The sequence below is a fragment of the Arvicola amphibius genome, chromosome 8 (assembly GCF_903992535.2).
Source record: "Arvicola amphibius chromosome 8, mArvAmp1.2, whole genome shotgun sequence".
In the NCBI taxonomy this organism is placed as follows: domain Eukaryota; kingdom Metazoa; phylum Chordata; class Mammalia; order Rodentia; family Cricetidae; genus Arvicola; species Arvicola amphibius.
This window is the reverse complement of record NC_052054.1, coordinates 31,048,646-31,068,305: the sequence shown is the minus strand read 5'-3', so window position 1 is coordinate 31,068,305 and position 19,660 is coordinate 31,048,646. Positions and strand designations below refer to the sequence as shown.

The 19,660-nt window shown below is 36.8% G+C and overlaps 1 protein-coding gene across 1 annotated transcript in view; it reads left to right on the top strand.

Moving 5' to 3' along the window:
• Positions 1-502: 502 nt before the first annotated feature.
• The window catches only part of Eya4 (EYA transcriptional coactivator and phosphatase 4), a 71,207-nt gene continuing 52,049 nt past the window's right edge, over positions 503-19,660 (top strand). Inside the window, exons 1-5 of the mRNA XM_042055564.1 lie at positions 503-650; positions 4,493-4,580; positions 6,551-6,675; positions 8,012-8,080; positions 16,484-16,576. Of these exons, the coding sequence (XP_041911498.1) occupies positions 503-650; positions 4,493-4,580; positions 6,551-6,675; positions 8,012-8,080; positions 16,484-16,576 (523 nt within the window). The remainder of the gene's footprint in view (positions 651-4,492; positions 4,581-6,550; positions 6,676-8,011; positions 8,081-16,483; positions 16,577-19,660) is intronic.

The following is a 19,660-nucleotide window of genomic DNA, read 5'->3' as shown; positions in this document are numbered from 1 at the left end:
CTCATTCAACACTCCAGTACTGAAAACGTTTATCCTATGTAACATTTGCTCCTGGCAAAGCATCTCCCTAGCCAAAGAGTTGATATATTTCTTGGTGGTAATTGATGGCACTGAATGTTTTGATTGTGGCCTATGGCTTTACTCCACTACTTGCTAGAGGAAAACAATTTCCTGCTTCATTAACCATGGTTTGTAACCGATCTTATAGAAATTTGACTCCTGCACCATTCAAATAACACTTGAAGGATCTGGGGGAGTTTTGTTCTTTTCTTTGTTTTCCAGTGAAGGGAATCTTTGGAAAACCAAGATTTAGACCTGCTCCCATTAGTTTGAAGTATTGGCTCACAGTTATTGAAGTAGAGGTGGAGAACTCACGTTTTTATCGGAATAGAATAATTTTTCCAAGTTCAAGGTAAAAAAGAGGCAGAGAGAGAGAGAGAGAGAGAGAGAGAGAGAGAGAGAGAGAGAGAGAGATGTGAGCCCTGAATAAAGGGGGCTGTAAATGTCTCCAGAGAAGAGTATGTCCCTGCCTTTATTTGCTTTGGCTACAGGGAGTGAGATCATTGTGACAAATGAGTCCCATACAGTGAATGTTCAGGTTGGCCTTGAGACAGTTGTAAAGGTGCTGGAGAATAGTAAAGCTCCCCATGGTTTGCACTGTCCATTCTCCCATCCCTCTCACTAAAGACCAGGAGGTGAGGACCTCCCAGGGTTCCATGGCAGCACAGCTCACTCAGTTCTGACCATGTTTGGACAGATGAGTTGGCCAGGCCTTCTCCTGGGGCTGCCTGTCCACCAGTTCAGTAGCACAGGGACCAAGTGGTACAGAGGTGTCTGTCACTTTGGCGAGCAGAGAACCTGTCTCAGGGCCACAGCACTGGCAAGAACTTCTAGATGGCGTTCAGAAATATGTTGGCTGAAGGTGACCTGGTGGTGTTGCTGAGGTTTTCTTAGGCCTTTTCAGAAAACAAGAGCCAATATTCAATGTGATGTGCTCTGTTTTCCTGGACATCAGCTGACCAAGTGGCTTTATTAGTTTGTTTTCATTTGCAATTTATTTTGCATCCGTGTAGAAGCATTCTCTTTCTTCTCTTTTCCTCCTTCCTTGTCTCCCTCCCTATCCCTGCTCCATCTCTTTCTAACACACACATACATACACATTCGGGGAAATCTAAAGTTTTATATGTGCATGTGTGTGTATGTGTGTAACACCCCCCGCACACATATACATGAAAATTCAACACACATTCACATCACAGAACTAATCCTATCCTTGTATTAGTAGCCTAAAAGCTCCTTGTTGTCCTAAAACTGTGCCTAGAACAGAGATACCCAAGCAGAGTTCTCTAAACTACACCGAATCTGGCTTCAAGTAGCTCCAGTCACTTGATCTCCTTGTTCTTTTCTATTACTATGCTATTCTCCATGCATTATCATGGCTAGAGACTCTGTGTCATCATCACAGGAGTGGGTGGGACAGCACAGATCAGAAAGCAGCCGCTGTTCTCCTGAAGCCGTGCACTGGAGTCAGATGAGAAGCATCTTCTTCCTGTTTTTCAGCTAGGAAGAATAGACCTTTCTGTTGTACAGTGAGTGATATTACAAGCAGAGCAGATGCCAAACCTATATCTTCATAAACATCCTTCCAGTGATCAGAGCGCAGTTTGTCTAGGGAGGCACTGAGAATTTGGGATCTCGAACCTTGTCCCTGTAATGTCCATTTCTTACAAAGAGCAGCAGCTGTTGTGACAGCATTGTGGAGTTCAGGACACTTTTGCATTTCTTGGGTCCTGAACAGCTGATGGAGGGACTCTATAAATAAACCGGGCCCTGACTCATCACCAGGCTCAGCAAAGAGTGAATCACAGTGTCTGAGTTGGAATTGAATCTACAGTACACAGAGTTAAGCTTTGCCCTTAACAAAGGGGTTCGAAGAGGACAGACCCTTCAGAATGTTCACATCAAATTCTGCCAGTGCTACAAGCAAAGACTAGAGGAAAGAATCGATAAGCTAATCCCTAAATCTTGGAATTCTCTCATTTCTTCTTTCCAATGACCACTTCAGGTTAAGACTAAGTTCAGTTATATAAATTGCCTGAACAAATTCTGATGTTTAAAAGCCCGATGAAATAATGGCCATTAAGAGATGATTGAAATAGACATCCTAAGAGCTAGTCACCTTTAAACATAATGTACAGTGTTATATGGGGAAAAATAGATGTTCGTGTTGACTTTGGTAACTTTCAAAAAAAATATTCTATTACTATTGAACTTTCAAAGTATCTGGCTTGACAGTTAAATGCCCTACCAAAGAGATACTACAGGAAGATACTTCTAGACTCGTGTTATATAATAACACGAGTAATAATGTTATATTTCTGTTTGGTAAAGGCTCCTTTAATTGTAGGATGTTTTAACCCACTAAAACAAATATAACCGAGGAGCTACATTGTAGATTTCCAGATAGCTGCATTTTCATTTCCTGTGGATTGGACTACAGCCTGCTAGAGTTCTAAGTTCTATTTATTTCACAGGCTAACTTTTGTTGCTCTGCAGAAGCACCATGTTTTTGATGCAGGATTTCCCTAAAGTTAAAACCTTCCTTTTTATTTAAACAGAAAAGGGGAGCTGATGCAGGATTTCCCTCTGTATGCTGTGAATATCATTGGTTGATAAAGGAACTTCTTTGGGCCTATAGCAGAGCTATAGGGGAACAGAGCTAGGTGGGGAAAACTAAATGGAATGCTGGGAGAAAGAGGGCTGAGTCAGAGAGAAGCCTTGTAGCCCCGCAGCAGCAGGTTGAAACTTTGCCCTGTAAGCCACTGCCATGTAGCAGTACACAGAATAATAAAAATTAATATGGGTTAAATTAATATGTAAGAGTTATCCAGTAAGAAGGTAGAACTAATGGGCCAAGCAGTGATTTAATTAATACAGTTTCTGTGTGATTATTTTAGTTGTGCGCAGCCAGGATGAACAAGCGGCCTTCCTCCAACATGTTTTTTTTTTTTTTCTCCACTCCTTTCTGATATGTTTGAGCCATCGTTTCATTTTTGACTGATTTTCCTGGCTTACCCATCTTTTACATAGTCCAAACTGGCAGGGAGCTCCCATACTTTGAGTCTTTAGTAATACCACTGACTAGACGTCTCCCTTGGGGATCCTTATTTGAACCAATCAAAATTCAGCTAGCAATTTCAGAAGAAAGAAAATTGCTGACTCTTTTAAGTTTACATTGCTGTCTGTCCATAAATGGACTGTTAATATTCTAAACCTTAAATTTCAAGGCAGAGCCTCTTCTCATGTCCATGATGGTTGCTCTATAAGTGGGAGGATCCGCGTCTCCAGCCTCAGGCTCAGTGATTGGCTGAAGGACTCACGTAATTCAAATGATGCTGACTGATTGACGGCTGCGGTTTACTACTATGAAAAGATGCAAGTGAGAATCAGCAGACGATAAAAGGCCCCGTGAACACAGCATCTGTTCACCTGATAGAGAAGTCATCTCTGTTACTTCCAAGATGTCTGTTTCAAGCCTCCTTCAATGTTCCTCATGCTATTGGCCACGTATACACCACAAGCATCTGTCTGGAGTTTTATCTCTAATTAGCAGAGCCCAAGAATTCATTTTTACTTGTTTTCTGTCAGTAGAGTAGTACAGAAGATGACAACATATCCAAGCAATATTGCCCTAGATGGAGGCTATCCAAGTCTGGTTCTAACACATACATCATACAGAAGCCTGCTTCTAGGTAATGCGCTTTTCCTCCACTAGGGGTCAGATTTCTTGGATTCCTCTGATTCCTATTTCTGAAGCATAAGGAAGCTCCATGAACTCTAAAGCATTGTATTGGTTTTCCTTTGGTAATGTTTCCCCAAGCACCAACCCTTTCTGTTACATGGTGGTTAAGGCAAGGGTATGATCATTCAAGAACCTTCTAGGGACATGCTGAGCTCTAGCCACACTATGAGCAGCTCAACTTCCGGCTCCCTTGACAACCCACCATCTTGATAGCTCAGTGTCTGAACTATGAACCGATTGAAGACGAAGACACCTTTTGCTTTTGTTTACTTCTAGCAAAGTCCTTGTAGCTTTGACTTTGGGAAATTCACCCAGTAGATTTCAAATTTCTCTGCAAAAACAAAAGTAATAACTGATACAGATATGAATTAAAGAGGAACCCCTTTAGACCTCTGAACATCATTTAGCTTTCTATCTTTATTTCCTATTATTATTTTATTTTCTGTTGCATGAACACTGTGCCAGAGTGAAAAATACACGTTTGTTTCCTTGTGCGGAAAGAATCTAGTATTTCTTCATGAAATGTGGTGCAAGCTGCTCACGTTTTCAGGAATAGTTTTTCTTCAGATGAAGGAAAACTCCTTTTGGTCTAGGTTACCAAGAATATATGACGTAAAAGAAAGGTGAATAATATCCAGTACATCTTTGCAACCATGGACTTAGTGTTCATTAATATATTGTATTACATAGGTCTCCAGATGTTAAAGCTATCTTGCACGTCCAAGATAAACCACACTGGTCCTAATACAGCTTCCTCTTCCATGCTGGTTTCTATTTGGTAGTAGCCTTACTTCTTGGCTGTGTTTGCTATAAGTATGAATCCATGATGTTCTTCTTGAAACTGCTTTTGTCTGGCTCTGGGAAGGGATCATGCTACTCTCCTATAACAGAAAAACAAGAATTCCCTTCTACTCCCAGCTGACAGAATTTGCATAATATTATTTTTCCTCAAATGTTTGTTAGCATTCATTAGTGGAATATCTCCAGAGTTATATTTGTGTTTTAATTTTTAAAACATACTTTTTTTGCATGTGACATGTCTGTGTGTTGTACATATATGTTCAGTGGGGAGGGTGTGTTTAGGGCATGGAGGTGGCTTGTGTGAGAACAAGCACATGAAGCTCAGGGGACAACGCTGGGTGATTTTGGGGATGCCGCTTGACTTCATTCTCGGGACAGGCTATCTTCTTGAACCTTGAGCTCACTAATTTAGTTAATTAACTGGCCAGTACCTTTGGGGAGTGTTATCTCCACTCACAGACTTTGGCATTGCAGGCATGGCCTTCCTTGCACAACCTTCGCATAGGTTCTGGGGATTTGAACACAGTTCCTTATGCCTGCTAAGCAGGCATTGTCCTGTCTAACTTTTCTTTCTTTCTTTCTTTTTTTCCAGTTTCATCCCTGGAATTTCTTTAATTGATAATTGGTTTGGGGATTTACTATATTTTTACTGGGCCAGGTTTGACCTTTCAAGAAATTCACCAGTTTTGTCCATCCTTAAGTTCTTTGGCTTGGTGTTTCTATTCCCCCATTCTTTCAATACCACCATTGTCTCTAGTGATCTTCTGGAGTCAAAAATCATTTGTATTGATCACATAACTTTTTTTTTCAAAAGTTTCTTCCCTTTATTGTTTTTTCCTACTGGTATCTCTTTATTTTCCAGGTTTTAGTGTCTTGGGTGGAAATGTAGATCATGAATTTTTAAGCCCCTCCTCAATTTCTTACTATATCACTATATTTATATGCCACATGCTTTGAATTGATGTATTTTTCACATCAATTATATGTGAATAAGTATATGATTATAGTGTCATATACATTGTTTATTTTGCATTTCTTTTTAACTATTCTTTGACTGACACTAGGAAGTATATAGTTAGAAGTATAACATTTAATTTGAAAAGGTTGGGCTTTTAAATATCATACTGTTATTCTTTTCTGAATGACCTTATTGTGGTTGGATTATCATATTTTGTAAGATTTACATTTAAAGTTCTGCTAGTATTTATCTTGTAGACCATCATAGTCCTTTTAGCAGTGTTCCATATATAATTGAAAAGAACTTATTTCTATAGTTACTGTTAAGTCATATAAGTTAAGTCACATTGGTAATAAAATACTTTTAAGGTATTTATTTGTGGGTCTTATTTAAAATGTTGATCATTATGAAATCACATCTAGGAGTTCCAATCATGTTCATGGAGTTGCCTCTTACTTCTTTTAATTTTGTCAGAAAACATTCATCCTTTCAGGATCTCAGATTTATTAAGTGTATTTCTTGCCACATTGTCAGAAGCAAAACCATGTCTAAGTCTCCTCTTCCTCAGTGGTTGTTAGAAGTGTTACAGATCTGGTTGTCAGCCTCAGGTTTGGTTTTAAGCCACTTGGATCAAGAAGGTCACTGGAACTTTCTCTGCTTTTGAATTCAGATTATTTATGGCTACTGATTACAAGTTATGGGAGCTAAACATTTTCTCCATCCTCTGTGTTGGTACCAGAGGTGCTTATTTCAGGAAGCCATCAGTGCCAACATGGACGGTCATGATTGGAGTCTGCTCATTTCTTTGCATCATTTCATGGAACATGCGTGTTGGATTTTGCACAGAACAGTAAACCATGCGGTCTCACTGTGGAATCTAGTCCTGTTTTCAGTGTACTGTCGCTGACACACATGAGCAATCAAAGATTTCAAGGGAAAAATATTTCCTGAAATTTTAGTTTGATCTCTGTTGCTTCCTATTCCAACAGGTCTATGGAAATGCAAGACCTAGCGAGTCCCCATGCCTTGGTAGGAGGCAGTGATACACATGGGGGCTCTAAACTGGATAAATCCAGTCTCAGCAGCACATCAGTCACAACAAATGGGACAGGAGGTAAGTGCCATGCCAGAGATGCCCAGACTCACATCTAAGTGTTTGCTTTAAGTTTATATGTCAGCGGTTGTTAATAAATAACTATCCTACTATTGATGCCATAATCAAAATTGTATCCAAGAATTATCTAGCTAGTGTATGATTAAATATTCACTTATCTTAAACATTGAATCCTTTATCCATAGCTCTGAGACTAGATTTTTCTGAGAAACATTTTGAAAAAAATTTCAAAAGGTTATCTTTTTTGTATTTGTAAATATTCCACAGAATTTAAAAATTGTGAATAAAAGATATCACATATGTATGTTTGCATAAATTTGCAATTGAATATTTTTGTTTTAGTTTAAATTTTAAATAAAAAATGTTACCCTAACATTTTTCATTAAAATGGTGCACCTTGCAATTGACTTAAAATATAATAAAATATTTATATCTGCTGCATTTTAAATAATAATAATAATATGATACCTAGCACTTACATGAAAGAGAATAGCATATTTTCCAGATAATATTCTCATTTTATTTAATCATAATTATGATACAACCTATGGCAACAATAAGTAGTTATTTGAAATATTGTCTTTTATTAATTTTAAGAAATGCATCCAACTTGTCAGAACATATGATCCAACTGTGTAAAAATATGTATAGTTAGAGATATTACAGAATATATACACACAAGCAATATGAAAGTTTTTTGTATATTATTCACTATCATATTGAATTTTGTAGATTCAGCCTAGGTACCGAAGTCAGATTTATGCAAAACCTATTTTACTTAGAAAACTACTCATACTGCCAGAAATCAGCATTTGCCACATCATATTTTCTTTTACATTTTAAATAAATCTGTGAGATTGATATACCCTTCCCAATTAATCTGAAGTTTATGGTTTTCTTTGTTCAGCTGTGTGCATTGCAACCTACCCTGCATTTACTGATGTGTTACACCAAACCCTTTGTAGATTAACACTTCCTTTGTTTGTCTCTAAAAACATGCATCCATAATTTCAGCTAATTCATGGCTATGGGATTGCAGGTAATATAGGGACATTTCGTTATAACTGCTGAAGCGAGAACATTTACCTTTAAAGTCAAAGCTGATCACATGTAAGATTGAAAACTTCAGCACCCTGAAAGAAGACCTGGGAGTTTCATGACTCACACATATATTTCAGAACAGCAGTGTAGATCTGATACACTCGAACATAGCAGGCACACAGAGCAGTTAGAGTCGCGCTAAAAGATCGGAAAGTGGTGCCAGCATATTGAAGATTGCTCAAGTTCACTCGGCAGCCCTTCAGACATTGAACTCTTATACTGTTCCTGTTCTCAGGGGACAACATGACTGTTTTAAACACAGCAGACTGGCTGCTGAGTTGCAACACCCCCTCTTCTGCAACAAGTATGAGAGCCAATGGTACACTGCATGTGTTTGGGTGTGTGGATTTGACCCCTGGTTTGCTGTCTGCTACTGCCTCTATGTTTGCCCCTCTTTTCCCACATTCCATATTCAGAAGCAAGAATGAAAAGTAAACAAGCCGTGGTTAGGAGTTGTCTGTCGTTTCTTTGTCATTTATTAATCTTACATGCTTGGATCAGTAGGGTTTTTCTCCTGTTTTCATAATTCTGCACTACTGGTGATCATATTGACTCATAGCTAATGACCAGGTTCTTATATGGTTCATTCAGTGTAATAAAATTATGTTAATCGGTGCAGTCAAAGCCAGTGAACATTCATAGAAACCTAATTATCTAATGACCCATCTATTTGCACATTTTAAATTCGTAATACTGCAACAGGGTTTCTGCTAGTTTATATACTTTGATAAATAGTCCAAAGAACCTAAAATAAAATTAGCACTTACTATGCTACCATTCTAAAAGTTACCAGTAATAAAAGCTGTATAAATAGTTATTAGCCTGACACAGTGGAATATGCCTGTAATTCCAGCTGCTTGGAAAGATGAAGTAGAAAACTCACAAGTTTAAGTCCAGGCAAAGTAAAACCCCATGTCGACTAATAAGTTGAATTAACAAGGAAATAATAAGATTATAAACTAAGTCTGTTCATATGTCCCAATCCATTGATATTGATGGCATTTATGCATACAAGTAAGAGTTCTCCAAGAACAGTGGTTCTCAACCTGTGAGTCATGAACCCTTTGGGGTTGACTATAAGATATCTCACACATCAGATAGTTACATTATAATTCATAGCAATAGCAAAATTACAGTTAGGAAGTAGCGACAAAATAATTTTTATGTTTGGGAGTCACACAACATAAGGAACTGTCTTAAGGAGTTACAGCACTAGGGAAGTTGAAGACCACTGTCCGAGAACAAAAACTAATTTGTAATAAAAAGTTCAAAGAAAACCATCACACTTCTGCATTGCCTGACAGCTTAGGATTTAAATGAAAGCGTAGATGCCATCTGGGAATTAGAATAGACACAGTTTGGCTGGACATTGCTCTACTTTAGATTAAATTAAAATATATGACCAATACGGAAAGACCGTTTCATTCTGTTCATCATTTATATTTTCATAGTTTGAATCATAAATGTTTTCCATTTTCATGCTTGAAATATACTTTTCATGCTTAGAAACTGTTGCCAGAGTGTAGTTATTCTTGATTATTTTTGGTAAGGAGCCAGCTAGAAATGTTCTTCCACGATGCTAGGTCAGCCATTCATTCTGTTCCAGCAATTCATAGCCTCTAATGTTTAGAAGCGATGGGCAGTATGTAAATGAACATGGTCCGGTTCCAGCAAAACTGTATTTATACACCATGAAATTCAAATTCCGCATGCTTCTCTTGTATTAAAAGTACGTTGTGCTGCAAAAATATTCTGAATTTACTGTTTTTTTAAAAGTAGTACAATGTAAAATTCATTTCATGGCTCACCGATATTTGTTCTAGAACGATAGTAATGTAATCACATGTGAGGCAGTTACCATGGCGAACTCCTGCAGAGAATGTTTCATCGTGATCATGTCATCTCACCCAGAAACAACTTTCTAAATGTAAAGCGTCACATTTCCTGGTTCCTAATGTTATACTCAGGAAGGTGTGTAACAGGAACACAGTGAATCTGGACCACAGCACGCTGTCTGTGTCACCTTGAACAAGTTCCTCACTCTTCCCAAGTTTTAGTTCCTTTGTTATGTTAAAGAAAAATTGTATCCTTGCTGGCAGGTATTTTTGTGATAGATTGCATACGTAATTTGGTTGGCGATAAATACCAATGTAGTTTTCTTTCAGTAGATAATTCTATAATAATTAGATAATCGTTTTTAAGGAAACAGAAAATGTGCATTGTATGAAAATATTATTTATCATGTTATAATTTCTCTGAATGTACAATTGTTTAAACTGGGCCCAAGAAAGCAACTCTATATTATCAATATGCTAAAACTATATTGATTCCATTTTTTAGTGATATTAGTAATAACTAATGATGTAAACTTGGTGGCATACTGATAGGAAAATTTTAACAGTTTAATGACTTACTAGCAGTTCTTTATAATACAAGCTAAATATTTCCTGTTGTGATCTCTCTTGTTGGGGATAAAATGTTTTTTATTATTTGTTTTCATCATTATTTTTAGTTCTGAGCACTCGTGTGTGTGTGTGTGTGTGTGTGTGTGTGTGTGTGTGTGTGTGTGTGTGCGCGCGCGCGCTCCTGGAGGAGGATGTGAGCCCCTTGATAGGGGTGATTGGAACTGATGTCAGGTCTCTGCCTTTGTCATTGGTGAGCCATCTCTCTGGCCCCACATACTTTATTTTAATAATGGTTTTACAATTAGATTTGGCTCATTTGATAAATTTATTATAACAAAATAAAAAGAAAAACTAAAATCTAATGTCTTTCTCCTGCTTTCCCTTACCATTAAAACAAATTTTAATTACATAGATTTTTATATAAGTTGAAGCATCACCTCATGACTCTGCCTCCTTGTTAGTGTCACGTAAGTGTGTCACAATATTTCTTAAAGTGAACTAAGATGTTATGTCACTTTAGTTACTATTATATCAATCTATGTGGTGATTTATGGTTAAACCCACATTTTCACCTTATAATTTTATCATTTGTAAAAGCCAATGAAAGGTAAAGTGTAGGAGCCAGGTTTGGTACTGTGGTACCTACAGTCCTAACACTCAGGATACTAAGGTGGGCAGAGAAGGAGGGTTGATGGGAGGGCTTCACAAATAAATCATGGTGAGGCTTTGTGGGCTGTATGGACACGTGATTATTTCAACTCCACTGTTATTACATAGATGCAAAAAAAATAGCTAAAAAATTGAGCCTGCCTGTGTTTAAATAAAGTTGACCTAGAACCGGTGGAATATAGATTTCCCATCATGAAATATTCTTCCATACCTTTATAATCATTCTCAGCCCACAAAAATGAACAGACCACAAGGCAGATTTGGCATGTCTATTGATATGTTGTAGACAAAACAATTATTTATAGACATCTGAGAACCTTCTTCCTGATACAAGTAATTCCTGATTTGAATTTTAGCAATTGTGTCAGGAACCTTGACTCACTACATGTCACATACAAAAATACTTAGATATCATGGGAGTGCTAACTGCAATGCCAAACACAGTGAATTTTTATTTTCTCACTTAATTGAATCATATCAAGGTCCAATTATATCCTTGCTCAGTGCCCTAAAACCAGTGCCCTAAACGATGTGCTACTGACCATTCAGGCACCAAGGCACAGAGCAAAGAGAAACAGACAGGAAAATGACCAAGAATGGCATGGTGTATCAAAGCTGAGTGTGCAACCAGAGTGGGTGAAGATTTCACTTATCACAAAGCTTAAGAATTCTTGAAAGAAGACTTCTGGGGAATCAAAACCAAGGCATTGTTGTCAGTTGCATTTTTTGAATTTGCAGTTGATATATCAAGGAATCTTCCAGAACTTTCAACATGTAGACAACTAACACACACACAGAGTAAATTTGTTTCTGGATGTTATTTATTTGGAAAAAGAGTCCCCCCCACTACAAAAATCTACTCCTTTGTAATCTACAACTGTACCTTTTTTATATATTCTTGGAGAATGATAGCCTCAAATTGGTTTCATTGAATTCGTACGCAAAATTAAATATTAATTGAACAATTAGGAAGAGAGGACACTAACAGGCCTTTATAAAAAAAAAAAATTCTTCCTAAAATGATGCCCTGTATTGCCTTTAAGCCTAAATTCTAAAGCTAATCCAAGGGGACAAGATCAATTTTGCTTTGAAAAATGAGATGGGAATGAGGATGAAAATAGAGGAGTGATATGAAAATTTAGAAGCTATGAATGACTGCTGACACTTGTCACACATGATCTGGACATAGCCTGTAGATAGCAATTATTTAAAAAGCTAAAATATTAAAAAGCTAGTTATATATATAATTTTAAAAAGGTTAGTCATTTATATATAGTTTGGTAAAAAGCTAATCATATATATACATATATAGTTTTGTATGACATGCATGCATATATACATATGTATATGTGTATGTATATGTACACACAAACACACACACACACACACACACACACAGTTTTACTATTGTCTCTTTGCAAGGTACCCAGCTGTATGTAGAAGAGAGTTAGTGACTGGACTGATGTTGCAGGTATTCCTTAGCAAAATGATTCGGAATGCAGTGAGACTTACTCTACCCTATTCTTAGAGAAATGGATAGGTTTTTGTTTTTGTTTTTATTTTTTTTTTTTGATTTGAGCATTTAGAAGAAGAAAGCCTCAGAACTCTTTTATACCATCACATTTGCATGTGACTGCTGATTTTAATTCACAATAATTATTGCAAGAATTTGATCTACTCTGAAAAAACATGGAGTTTTCTGCCATACAAGGTTTTTACTTCCTTTATGTATATGCAAATGATTTTGGATGCTATTCTGAAAATAAGTGATGATCCTTCTTTATATATAACATTATATATATATTAGTTTACAAAATTAACACATGGATTATAGTATGTTCAAATATTTTCATGTTGTGTATTGAATTTGGATTTTTATGTTTTCAAAAAATTGTAAAAATACAAGGTTTGTTAATGAACATTTTCCTAATAGCACCATGTACATTATATTAAAAACAGTTTTTACCTGAACTGTTTATTTTATATCTCAATAAAAATGCAGAAACAGAAATAAAACAGAAAAATAGTCAATATAACTCAAACATATTTGAAATCCCAGGGACATGACATCAATTTTCAAGGACTTTTTATAATTTTGATATAATGTATAGTTTATGCTACTTGTTTTATAGTATCAGAATATTCTAATACCCTTTCTAATGTTTTATTGTTGAAGGAGCGGCAGGGCCCGCGTCCCGCCACCTGGCTAGCTTTACCCAAAATAATTACACAGAAACTGTATTCTTTCAAAACACTGTCTGGCCCATAGTTTCAGCCTCTTATTGGCTAATTAACCCATATTTAGTAATCCGTGTAGCACCACGAGGTGGTCGCTTACCAGGAGAGATCTTAACCTGCGTCTATCTTGGAGAGGAGAGGCATGGCGACTGCTTATGGCGACTGCCTGAAGCATCTCCCCAACTCTGCTTCCTTTTTCCCACAATTCTGTTCTGTCTACTCTGCCTCCCTAATTTTCCTTTCTCTTAAAGGGCCAAGGCAGTTTCTTTATTAATTAACCAATGAAAGTAACATAGACAGATAACTCTCCTCCATCATTTTATAACCATTTTAATGATAGGGAAAATATTGTTTTACCTGTTTGAGTTTTCTGCCATTGAGGAAAATCAGATTAGTTCTTATTAATGAATAGCCTTTTCTTTAAGAAATCATAGCAAAATAAAGGTAGCTTCCTAGGAGCTCTAGGGATTTGCCAATTCCCATGTAATTTAAAAGCTGATTTATCTGTTGAGAAAAAAATAATCAATTTTGTTCCCTTTTCTCCTATCCAAGGATTAATCAAGCTCAGTCTCCCATGACCAGAAAAATTTTACAGCACTATGACCACAGACAAGCCCTTTCTATTTTATACTACTCTTACCAGAAAAGGAAAATCATTTTGACATTATATATATATTTTTTTTTCTCCAAATATTAGTGTTAATTTTGTTGACTTGTTACTTTAAGGTCCATTCATTTCAGAACACTGAATACCTATTGGTATTTCTGCATTCCTTCACATTCTCTCCAGGGATGGCCTTTTTCAGTAAAATAAACCACTTTTGTCCTGAATAGAGACTTTTAAAATTAATGAAAGATGTTACCAGTATTATGAAAGGGTCAACCCCCCCCCCCCTTCTTCTTGTCTTCTTTCTCCTTTTGACTGCCTGAAGCTTTCAAATTCAGGAAATTATAATCAAAACCAATGCTGAGTAATGTTTAAATCAACTCTCAAAGTTAGCATCCAAGGAAACAAAACTAATGACCATCAACATGTCTGGCTTCTAGACCAGTTTTGTCAAACTTGATTCACCTTCTTCCCCACTCATTTCACGAGGGAGACAGCTCATAGAGGTATAATAAATCTCTTTTACAGTATTGTTTATAGATACAGGCATGTTTAAACATGAACATAGCCATTTTAGAATTTGGAAACTCCAAGAAGCTGTCTCTCGTCTTAATGTTGAAGAAGGCTTTGGATTATGCTTTGCGTCATTGGTATCAGAAGTAAAGTGGGGAACTTGAACCATGCAGAGTAACCTCCATACCATCTAGATCATTCCCTGGATTATCCTTATGCCGATGAAGAGAGTTTCAGTTCTCTGATGGTGCTTGAAGACAGTACAGTGTAAAGAGTGGATCCTGCACGTTCACCAGCTGGTGTCAAACGCAAGCTCTTCCCATCAATGTGATCAGAGAGACTTATTTATTGTTTTATGTCTCAGTCTGTCATTTGAAAATGAAGATGTGATAATATTCACTATCTGCTGTAGGGGTAAATGAACTCATCGCTTATGTGATTTATTCCCATGCCCCTAGACTGCCTAGAATGTGTTAGGCACCTTTTGAATGTGTTCTCTTAGATCTACTTTCAACGGTGCCACTTCTCACTGTGTTTGAAAATAATCCTTCAAGAAAACATGTATAACATAGCTTCATAGTCGATCCAAGTATTTTGCATATTTTCACTATAGTGAAGTAATTAGAATCACTCTAAAAGAAAATCATATTTTTTATTATACTCTGAGCCACTGTCTGGATATGGCAATTTCACACAGCCTATTATGGTACACAGATCATAAGTGTTAAGTGCAAAGAGCCATTGGGGTTCCAGTCAAGCTTTACTGAACATATGAGTTCTAAAACATTAGTCAACTCTGAAAGCATAATAAATAATCTTGTAATAGTAAGTAGTTTTTACAGTGGTAAGTGTAGATCAGGTATATCGATTACACTGTGAATGAAAATTACTGAGTGTAGTAGCTTCAGATTCATTATTTTTATTATACAAATAACTAGACTATTTTTAGTATTGAAAAATAGGCTAACCCTAAATTTTTCTTCCCCCCAAATTAAGTAATTTGTGTTTGTGTGTACACATGTGTGTATGTGTGTTTCACTTCGCATTCTACCATTACAGCTCTCCGAATCCTCTATGAATTTACATTCTTACTTGTTTGTGGATGAATACTAAACCTAGATAGACTTAGGCGAGGGCTTGGCTAACTCTGTGACAGAAGGGTGTGATGTCACTGCATGTTTCCTATCAGTCAGTTGCTTCTCTCACATGGTCGTGTTGCTGTCTTGCTTGGTTGGTTGGTGTTATATGAGAACACTAGTCTTTTATAGCATACTGACTCATGGTTGGCTAGACTTCAACATTCTCCTCTAGTGTTCTGCTTGCTTCTAAGTTCCTTAACTGTACCAGACCACTTACAACCAGGGTACATGTGAGGTGCTAAGTAGAAAATAACTTAGTTTCCCCCTCCCCCCGACTGCTGTGCTATACACATGTGATAAGGTTTTGCCAACGAAGGGAAAATATGGTGTGACCAAATGAGTATAGGCTTTGTCACTGCCGCCCCCCCATTGCATGTGATGATGATGATAGTGTGTGCCAGCCTGCTTCAGTGCCAAGGGAGGACTTTGCCAGCATTACATATGACAAGCATTTGATGGAGACACTTGTAATGTTGTAGACGCCATCTCTCATTCAGTGCCTTTCTCAAAGACCTCAAAATTGTTATATCGTTAAATAGAAAATTCCAACACTTTAAGAAACCTTCTTTTGGTGTTTTGCTTTATTGTTTGCTTGTTTATTTTATCAGAATATTTTAATAGTGAATACCTTGTTTTCGCCATGGGAACAGGCTTGGGGTTTCAAGGATTTGTGTAAACCTCCATTGGATTCTAACGCAGTTTTCTCTTTAAATGTTTTCTTGGAAAGATTAAAAGCGAAGGTTGTAAATATTGTTACAACTTGAATTAAATGTGGTTAGGACACTGACAGTTTCTCTTTTGTTCACTGACTGTATAAAAGTGTGCTTAAGAGAGTTTTTTTTTTTCAAAAAAATGCAAATATGAGTGTTGTTGTTTCACTTTTGAAGGCTTGCTGCCTTTAAAAGCCAGAATCTCAGAACCAGCCCAGCCAGAGGATTTTAGAATAAATCCTCTCTAAATGCATGCCCATATAAAAGCTAAATTAACAAACTTTCCTCATCCACTTCTCAAGTTTTCTCTTGCATGCCCGTGATAGCTAGACTATATCATATATATATATATATATATCACTGGCAGTAAGGGTCTTTGCTACGAATTGAGAAGGAAAACTCACGTGTACTTATTCTTCCACGTAGTGTCTCTTCTTGCAGTCAAAACAGAGCCCTTGAACAGCAATGAAACCACAACCACGACTGGAGATGGAGCGCTTGACACTTTTACTGGGTCAGGTAAAGCCTTTAGCTCATGTCGCTGTGTCCACGCTGGGGTCCTTAAACATCCTCCTCCTTGAGAAGAGCACAGGATCAAAGCTATGAGAGCGTTCGCCTCTGCAGAGGCAGCCAGAAACCCACTTTTCTGAAGAGCTAATTGTCTTAAAATTATGTGTTTTTACAAATGGTGTTTGGAATCCTTCTGCCAAATCTTCAGCCTGCACTGGAGCAATCCCATGACTTTCTCATTAGCAGAGCCAGCTTTCTTCATTATTTTATAGACTGCATGATCAATTTAATCATTAGGCCCATAATAGCTAACTTTGTTCCTTCAACTTGCCTATTTAAATTACATTAAAAACTGCCTTCTGCCCAGCCTTCTAGATGTAAAACTATCCATTTGATCCCTTCTAAATAGCCTTGTTTCCTCTCTGGGTTTAAGAAAGTCCTCCTGTGTAGGCAGCTGAGTGACAGGTATTAAAGGTTAATGGGTTTCTGGAGAACACATGCTGGTTACATTAGAACCCAGCCTGGGAGAGAAGTCCTGCGCTTCAAAGAGAACAATAGTGTGTCTTTAAACACCAATCCTTTTTAAATATAAATACCTGATAACTCCCAGCTGGTTACAAAGGGGACAAATTGAAATGACTTAAAGACTTTTTTTTATATTACTGTTTTGTATGGCTTATTATCTAATGAATAAAATTTTGGAAACTCAAGAAGGAATGCATATATGACAAAGATAAACATGAAACCCAGAGAAGTGTTATGGTAGTTAAATCTCAGTTCCATAATTCTACATTAATACATTTTATGTTTATCCATGGTCTCATGTGCATGGATTTTATGTGAGTGTGCTTTGTGTACAAAGAGTTGAGGTATGTCTTTGAGTCTAATATAGAATTATGGAATATATTTCATTTTTATGAAAACAGAAGATCCAGCTTTATTATTTCACACTAATTGGAGCAGTTGTCATACGTGCACATAAGTATTAGTACTGTAGATGGAAATAAACACTAGTGTACCAACTTGGCATAAAAACTCATCTGTGCTGATCTGTGCTTTTCGGCAATTCAGCTTCCTCACAGGAGATCAATAGGCACCAACACAGTGCATTGCTCTGTTGTGCTTGCTAACCATAACTGCTATCAATTTTCTACAAAATACGTGTATATGAATGAACTGGGGGAAAGGGTGTGAGATTATTAAGCAATTGCTATTGTGCTTCAAGAATATACAAGTCATTGAAAGATGAGTGGGAAATCTGCAGCTGATGAGCTACAAATGTAGTGTTAGAACTCAACAGTTCATTTTACAAATAAAAATACTAAACTCCAGAAAGATCCCAGAGTGGTTTGACCACATATTCAAGCACAAATGAGTCGAGAACCATGTGCTCATAATCAGGCCTTAATTATGGTATTCTGGTGGGAAATATGAGGACAGAGAGATAATAAGTCTAAGCAATGGTTCTATTTTTATTCACTCATACCACCTTTAAAGACACTTTCCTAGTTTTCTGATAAGAATTCTTGAGGGCTCCATGACCTAAGTAGAGTAGTCACTTCCACTATATGATCTTTTAATTTCAGTAAATTCAAATTTAGTGAAGCAAAGAAAAGTTGTTTTTTGGTTAAACTAGCCACATACCAATTATGTAATTCCATGGCTGGAGGCCACCTGAGAGAAAACACAGATACAGAACACACATAACTCCATGAAAGCTTTACTGGATAGCAGTGGTCCATAGAGGATCTTGCCCACGACAACTGATGTTCTGAGGTAGCCGTGGACTGCACTGTGAGATGCTCAGCAAGATTCTGCATCTAGTCCAAATATCAGCAGCACCCAAACTGTGGTACTACAAAACATCCCCTACCAGATTACATACCCCCACTACTTCTCATCTTCCTTAAAGGATTTAAGTTTATATGTGTAAACATATACATATTATAAATATAAATAAATATATAATATAAATTTATATAATAGACAAAAGCCTTAACATTTTTGTTCCCATTTTCTGAGAAACTGGTGATAGGCATTGCAAGTTCTTAAATCATTTCTCAAGATTTTCCAAAGGTTTTGCTTCTTCCTGTCTGTAGACATGATAAAGTATAATGAATCCAGGGCTTTGAAGATTATGTGTGAGTTGCTGCACAGCTCTGAGGCCTGACACAAAGGTTTCCAGATTATCACAAAGCAGTCTGCGGGTCTTTCTGGAGAGACAGCTTCTACAGTGATCAGCATAATCACAGCTTATCCTAACTGGTTATGTTGTTCAGTACAGCTTTCCAGAAACTTATCAATTTGAATAAAAATTAGAAGTTCTAGTAAAGAAGTTTTATTACTTCCATAATAATCTTAGTTTTCTGAGTCAGAGGTTTTGCCTTACACCATTTCATAGACATTAATATAAAATTCCAAAGGTCAGTCAAGCCTTTGAGGTGTTTGGGGTACATTATTCTCACAAGGTCTAAATTCATTCATTGGAGGAAAAGTGCATTCTATATGTTCAGAATTGTGTTCATATATATATGTCTTTTCTGAAATATAGAATTCTACCTTGTCTAATTTAATAAAAGATGTTATAAGTTCATATTTCTTGTTATTTTGTCTTATTTGAAATTCCTTCAATTTTTCAGTCTTGAGGATAGCCTATCAGTATGGATAGTTCAAGGTTTCTTGTGCTGACATGGAGTCAGTCCATCAAAAAGCAGAAAATGCAACCTGGAATTAAGCCTTTCTTCGCCCAGTTTCTGTTATAATATTCAATAGTGTGGAATTTTGAATCATGTAAATTTAGTGTCCGTGGAATATTGTACAAGGGTCTGTTTTCATTAATCTGATTTCAAGTTGTAAAACTTTCTTTTTAGTTTCAGAGAAATTAAGTGGAAAGTAATGTTTCGTTTCTAGCTGTATGTAGGAAATTCACTTAAAATTCAGTTCCTAAAACGTTTAGAACTTAACCCCTTGAAAGTCACATTTGATGACTTTCAAGACTGATTCATAGCGTGGGGGAGCACATGCTTACTACACCATTGCTATGAAAATTAAAATTTGACGTCCATGCTCGACACATACCAACTAAACAGCATC